Genomic DNA, 7,699 nt, shown 5'->3' with positions numbered 1-7,699 from the left:
CATTCTCTCTTCATTTTATAACTAGGTAAGTCATTTGAACTATATATTTCGTACAATGTTTATTTTTATGCAATTATTATCTATGTCAATCTCACATTCATGTTTATATATTTCTATGCTGTAACACATACCTTAGAACATAACATGTGTTAATGGTTACACGCATTATGCGTTAGTTACACGCACGTATGAATGGTAACATGCCTTATATACACAGATGTTACTTGTTAATGGTTACACGCCTTATGCGTTAGTTACACGCACGTATAAATGGTAACATGCCTTATATACACATATGTTACTTATTATCTATTCATACTACTTATTATTACAATGAATAAGCATTTATTATTACATTTCATGGCAAATGTAATATTTCTATTTGTTAGTCAAAACGTATGTATTGCAATGTACACGCACATCCGATTCCGCAATAAAGACGATATACGCTCGATTCATTCTCTCTTCATTTTATAACTAGGCTGACTCCAGTTGCTCCCTACTACATCCCCCAGAGTAGTATTACAAACAAAGGTAACCCGAAAAACAAGACGGTTACACTAATGGAAAAATGTAGCGGGTTTCCTCTGATGACTACGTGTCAGAATTACCAAATGTTTCATATCCAATAGCCCATGATTCATTAATCAATGTGCTCTAGTGGTGTCGTTAAAAAACCCACTTTAGAGATTGAATCTGAAAAAAGTTTGTTTTCTTTAACAATACCACTAGAGCACATTAATTTATTAATCATCGGCTATTGGATGTCAAACATTTGGTAATTCTGACATACATTAGTCTTAGAAGAAAAACCGCTACATTTTTCCATTAGCAGCAAGGGATCTTTTATATGCACCATCCCACAGACAGGACAACACATACCACAGCCTTTGATATACCAGTCGTGGTGCACTGGTTGGAACGAGATATATCCCAATGGGTCTACCGACGGGGATCGATCCTAGACCGACCGCACATGAAGCGAGCGTTTTACCACTGGGCTGCGTCTCGCCCCAGATCGAGTGTGAAGTGTTACAGGTTATTCGTCACTCTCAAGTCAAAAAACAACAACACATCCAAGTGTATTTAATGAACTTTTAATAAATACTTGCATCCATTTATTTAAATGTAACATAATTTTTTATACAAATGAGAACAAAGTCTGAACTTAATAGTACAATTACATACAGGGTATGTAATTTCTAAATAATTATATTTAAAAATAAAACCAAAACCAAAACCAAAAAAACCCACCAAACATAACCATCAAAAAGAAAAGAAAAAAAAGAAAAAGATTTTTTTTTTTTTTTAAATAATAATAATAAAAAACCCATGACCGTACCTAGTGGTGTGTCGAGGGGTGGGGGGAGGGGGGTCTTTAGGGTAGGGGATATGGTGAGGGATATACTCAATAGACCTTAATATGAACGACAAAACCGTAATAAGTGATCAAAGCCGTATCTCTGTACAATGCAGAGTGAAATAGGTATTTGGTAAAACAGAGGTCGATCCCATGAATCTCTATCTAGTGCCTCGTCTACAGGACAGAGGTCGATCCCATGAATCTCTATCTAGTGCCTCGTCTACAGGACAGACGTCGATCCCATGAACTCTATCTAGTGCCTCGTCTACAGGACAGAGGTCGATCCCATGAATCTCTATCTAGTGCCTCGTCTACAGGACAGAGGTCGATCCCATGAATCTCTATCTAGTGCCTCGTCTACAGGACAGAGGTCGATCCCATGAATCTCTATCTAGTGCCTCGTCTACAGGACAACCACTCCCGAGGAGATCCTTTACGAGAGATTTCATCTTTCTTGCACCGCCACAAAGAGGAAAGCCACTCCCAGACTAGTTTACTAAATCAAAATAGGTTTTGTCCTACGGAAGGGAAATCCAAGACACTTGATTATCGTTATTTCCTTACACGGTTATCCAAGATACCCGATTATCCAAGATACCCGATTATCCAATAAACCCGATTATCCAAGATACACGATTATCCGAGATACACGATTATCCAATAAACCCGATTATCCAAGATACACGATTATCCGAAATACACGATTATCCGAGATACACGATTATCCAATAAACCCGATTATCGGATATTCCCTTCCACGGTTATCCAAGATACCCGATTATCCAAGATACCCGATTATCCGAGATACACGATTATCCGAGATACACGATTATCCAATAAACCCGATTATCCAAGATACACGATTATCCGAGATACACGATTATCCGAGATACACGATTATCCAATAAACCCGATTATCGGATATTCCCTTCCACTGTTATCCAAGATACCCGATTATCTAAGATACACGATTATCCAAGATACACGGTTATCCAATAAACCCGATTATCCAAGATACCCGATTATCCGAGATACACGATTATTCAATAAACCCGATTATCGGATATTCCCTTCCACGGTTATCCAAGATACACGATTATCCAAGATACACGATTATCCAAGAAACCCGATTATCGGATATTCCCTTCCACGATTAGCTGATCATGTTTGACAATGAAACTCAATGGTCGTCTTCTAAGTCGAACGTTCCCCCATCCCCACGTCCCTCCCGGAACCTTTTTGACTAGGTATGATCAAGAAGTAATTAAAATGGCAGTGATAGGGAAGATTGAAATACTGATATCCTATAGTTTTTCCTCTTTTTCTTTTCTTCTTGCTCCTTAAATTGTTAATGACAAATTGAAAGTTATTATTTGTTTTAAAAAATTAAAGATAATTAAAAAAAATCTATACATAAAAACTCAATAAAATATGAAGTAAAGAAGTTTTAATGAGATAAATTCGATCAAATTGAACTGGAATCTAAAGTTTCGTTATGATTATTATTATTATTTGTTATTATTATTATCTCTACATTTTCATAAATGGTAAACACGTCATGCGATGACGTCACAGACGCGGATTAGTCCGTGAGGTCCACGTGATCCACGTCCCGCCCGAAACGACCACCTCCGATTCCATAGTCTCCGTAATTCCTTTTGCCAAACCGACCGCCTCCCAGTCCGTAATCATAACTCCAGGCGCCCTGCCTTTTGCGCATGTCCGTGGCGTCATCTTCCTGTGACTCTTTCAACACGTTAGATTGGATGTCTGCTAGTTTTGGTAGAGGTAGACGCCCATTGGCGGCAATGCTTTTGTAGCGGGACCAACTGCTAGGCTCGGAGTTTTGCCTCTTTCTGACGATGTTCCTCAGTTTGCCCAAAACCTCCATCAGATGCCGGAAATCCGTTTCGGCTGATACCGGAAGTGCAGTGACGTAAATACAGGAGAGAAACACAGCGAAGATGGCTATATGGTGGTACTTCATTTTGTAGTTCTTCAAATCTGAAAATAAAACAAATAGACAGCGTTAAAAAAAGGAGAGTTAAAATATAAAAGGCCCCTCCCTCAATATTGGCGTGGAATCGTCGTGGTCCTCCAGGTGGCAGGCCATAGTTTCAACTCGTGAAAATGGACAGAGAGAAACAAGAATCTGTGACGCTGAAGAAAGAAGTAAATTTATATCCTTAAAAAAACAATTAGACTAGAGCACATAAGGCAGTTATGCACTTACGATGATCTTAGCGTTATGGTCGCTTTGTAAAATGGAATAGACCCCAAAACCGTGCATTTTGTAGAATTAGAAACACCAGGATGACTAGAAAAACTTTGGATATACGGAAATAGATAATATAAACAATAAACTCTATAACGGCTCTAATAGCGAAATACACGCATTGGTGATTTTTTCATTCCAATAATGATTCCAACCCTAGTGTTAGTGCACAGTTAAGCTCGCTAGGGAGTTGTCAGACATCTACCGAGGTAGCAGTACAGAGTTAATTCCCTTGAGGTAGCAGTACAGAGTTAATTCCCTTGAGGTAGCAGTACACAATTAAAACTCTTGAGGTAGCAGTACACAGTTAATTCCATTGAGGTAGCAGTACACAATTAATACTCTTGAGGTAGCAGTACACAGTTAATTCCCTTGAGGTAGCAGTACATAGTTAATTCCCTCGTATACCCGTACGCGCAAAGAGTTCACTTGTTGGGTTTGCACAGTTCCATATTTCAAGGTTAATTATTTGCAATAGGAAGTAAATACTTAAGTTTTGTGATAGCCAAGGAGTTATGTTTAAAAACGACAATTGGTCTGTCACCAGCAGTGCAAATTGTTTAACTGTAAAGAGGCTTGGTATTCATACGCTGGGTTTTCCTTTTGCCAAAAGTGGGGCGTGACGATTTTTAAACAAGTGGTTTTGTGAAAAATTTAATAGCTAAACCTTTATTTGATTGAGGGTTTTTGTAAGGTTTGATGAGAAAAGTTTCCATAAATATATGTGTGATATCCGCCAACTCCCGCTTGAGGGTGGTTTGTATGGGTGTGAACACTGTCAAAAATATACAGAAAAGCATGCAGTTTGTACACATTATGATGGAAGTAACACAAACATTTAACTAAAAATATTTAAAATAAGTCCTCTTTATAATTATGACCCTTTTTGTTATTTCCTCGAGATTAAAAATACCCGTGTTTGTCTTTATGTTTAAACCATAGGTGGGCATTTAGGATGTTGTGGGCTGGTATGCATAAATCTCCGCTGAAGATTCACAAATAGCTGCACGGTCTTCTACCCGAGCGTCACTCACTTCTCGGATTGATGAGTTGGTCCATGTGCCCCTTTGCCCCCTTAGTTCCCTGCTGCTGCCCTACTTGTGTCCCCCTTAGTCCCCTGCTGCTGCCCTACTTGTGTCCCCCTTAGTCCCCTGCTGCTTCCCTACTTGTGTCCCCCTTAGTCCCCTTCTGCTGCCCTACTTGTGTCCCCGTTAGTCCCCTGCTGCTGCCCTACTTGTGTCCCCCTTAGTTCCCTGCTGCTGCCCTACTTGTGTCCCCCTTAGTCCCCTGCTGCTGCCCTACTTGTGTCCCCCTTAGTTCCCTGCTGCTGCCCTACTTGTGTCCCCCTTAGTCCCCTGCTGCTGCCCTACTTGTGTCCCCGTTAGTCCCCTGCTGCTGCCCTACTTGTGTCCCCCTTAGTTCCCTGCTGCTGCCCTACTTGTGTCCCCCTTAGTCCCCTGCTGCTGCCCTACTTGTGTCCCCCTTAGTTCCCTGCTGCTGCCCTACTTGTGTCCCCCTTAGTCCCCTGCTGCTGCCTTACTTGTGTCCCCGTTAGTCCCCTGCTGCTGCCCTACTTGTGTCCCCGTTAGATACGGTGCTAGCACCAACAACTAGCCATTGGCATTGGTCTCATTCGTGACATGGGGGCGGGATTTAGCTCAGTCGGTTGAGGTGCTTGCGTCTCAGGATCGAACCACCTTGGTGATCCACTGTGGACCCAATTAACTGATGGGGTTTTTCTTGTTACAACCAGTGCACCACAACTGGACAATGACGGTGGTATGTGCTTTCCTGTCTGTGGAAAAGATCCCTTGCTGCATTAGGAAACATGTAGCGGGTTTCCCCTGATGACTACAAGTCAGAATATGCATGTGTCTGACATCCAATAGCCGATGATTAATTAATCAAATGCTCCAGTGATGTCATTAAAAAACCCACAAAAAACTTCTTCATTTACAACAGCTGAGTGGCAGGAAGGAAATGTTTTATTTAACGACGCACTCAACACATTTTATTTACGGTTATAATGGCGTCGGACATATGGTTAAGGACCACACAGACATTGAGGGAGGAAACCTGCTGTTGCCACTTCATGAGCTACTCTTTTCGATTAGCAGCAAGGGATCTTTTATATGCACCATCCCATAGACAGGATAACACATACCAGTTGTGGAGCACTGGCCGGAAGAAGAAAAAGCCCAATGGGTCCACCGACGGGAATCGATCCCAGATCGATCGTGCATCAGGCGAGCGCTGTACCACTGAGCTACGTCCCGCTCCCAACCAAAGTAGCGTGCCAATGCTAGAATGCTTGAACCATCACTGGATAAAAGCAGTGAAATAAATGATTTGATTATCGTTAGGGCGAGAGGTCTCGATATAATCGGCATATCGCGTGATCGGTACCACGAGAACGGGTGACAGTATGCAGCAGTAGCTGATTATAGAACGTTACGCGTTAAATAAACAATAGTTTGATTAACCACGGCACTGCTAAGAGTGTTTATAGTTTACTGGCGACCGGTTTAGTTTTTCTAGTGATATAGACTTAGTAAGCAACTAATATAAAGCTTGCAGAGGCGGATCTAGGGGGAGGCCCCAGGGGCCAGCCCCCCCCTCCCCCTAAGTTTTGCGATAGTTATAATTTTATTATATATTAATTTTTATTTTTTTTACGATCCCCCTCCAAACCTTGGCATTCCACCTCATGTCACTGGACCTCTCCCTAAATGGATTTTCTGGATCCGCCACTGGCTTGATACCAATAGATCAGTTTTATAAACATGACTTAGTAACGAAGACACACTAGAGCTGGGTCTGCGTCTGGGTCTGGGTCTTTCAGGTATGGTACCAGTCGAACAAGAAATGCACAGAATCGAATGTGACAAAACATACCACGTCTGTGCTGGCGCAAACTACAGATCTGGCAGCAGACGACATAGAACATGCGCTGTCAAAGCGCCATACTCACCAGACCCAGATCCAGACTCAGTGTCAGTGTGTTTTGTGTCTCAGAGAGCACGTTAGCTACAGCTAGGCTTAGAAAGGTTTTATGAATTTCATTCCACATTCCTATTAACCTGTGGTTTTTGTGCTGTGGTGTCGTTAAACGGGCCACGACCTTAGGACCTAGTGAGAGTAAATTAAAACATGAGCCTGGGGGGACTCTAGCCCCCTTAATAATTCTGAATCAAAAATATTATTAGTAGTAAATCTTAAAGGGAGAGTAAACTCAAACATGAGCCTTATGTGTTGGAAAGATGCACACCCGGACCACCAACACATACTGCCACTTTAAGAACTAAACAAAGCGTAATTTTTAGTATTAATTAAAAAAAACCGTGATTATTCCTGCTAACTGGGGGCCGCCATTTTTTTCTTTTCGATGTATCCGATACTCTAGCTTGGGGCGAAGTGACGTCAGCTCCTGACCAACTACTACATGCACTTCTGTTTGATCAATCTGCCTTGTAAAACAACATAAATGACGTGATAATATAATAAACTACTTAACTAAATATATTTCAAGTTGCATTAACGGAACGAAATGGGTTATAGTATATTTCTCTGTTAAATAATCCAAAGGAAAAATGTACACTATTAGGCTACGTTGGAGCAAAAACGACAACCCACGATACCCAATTAATTATTTTCTTTTCTTTGGGACCACGTAATTGGTCAGTTCTGTGATTTTAGATGGGAAAGTCTACTAATCAATAGTTTTACAGAACTATTTACAGTTATAAACCATGTCCATTACCAGTTTAGAGGCGACAGGTAATAGTACGCAACACATGCATGTATTTTTGTGTCTAGACGGCGTCAATTAATTGCTCGTCTGGTTATCAATCAAATACACACCTGCCAATCAGGAATCACAGGTAAAGGCAACTAACAGAATAGATCAGTTAACTAAGGAAACACTCCGCGTATCGTTTCAGTACGTAGGTTAATGCATGGACACAATATGGTATAATAATTTCGACTTATTTTGTATTTAAATATAATATATACTTATTGCTGGCTTATATTATTACAGAACATTGCAATGCATGACTGTT

The 7,699-nt window shown here is 41.0% G+C and overlaps 1 protein-coding gene across 1 annotated transcript in view; it reads right to left on the bottom strand.

Annotated features, from left to right (window-relative positions):
• Window positions 1-1,746: 1,746 nt before the first annotated feature.
• LOC121387074 overlaps window positions 1,747-7,699 on the bottom strand; it is a 54,215-nt gene continuing 48,262 nt past the window's right edge. The window contains exon 2 of the mRNA XM_041518082.1: window positions 1,747-3,367. Within this exon, the coding sequence (XP_041374016.1) occupies window positions 2,946-3,350 (405 nt within the window). The 5' untranslated portion in view covers window positions 3,351-3,367 and the 3' untranslated portion in view covers window positions 1,747-2,945. The remainder of the gene's footprint in view (window positions 3,368-7,699) is intronic.

This window comes from Gigantopelta aegis, chromosome 13, assembly GCF_016097555.1.
Source record: "Gigantopelta aegis isolate Gae_Host chromosome 13, Gae_host_genome, whole genome shotgun sequence".
NCBI lineage: Eukaryota > Metazoa > Mollusca > Gastropoda > Neomphalida > Peltospiridae > Gigantopelta > Gigantopelta aegis.
The sequence above is the reverse complement of the archived record's forward strand: the minus strand, read 5'-3'. Positions and strand labels throughout refer to the sequence as shown.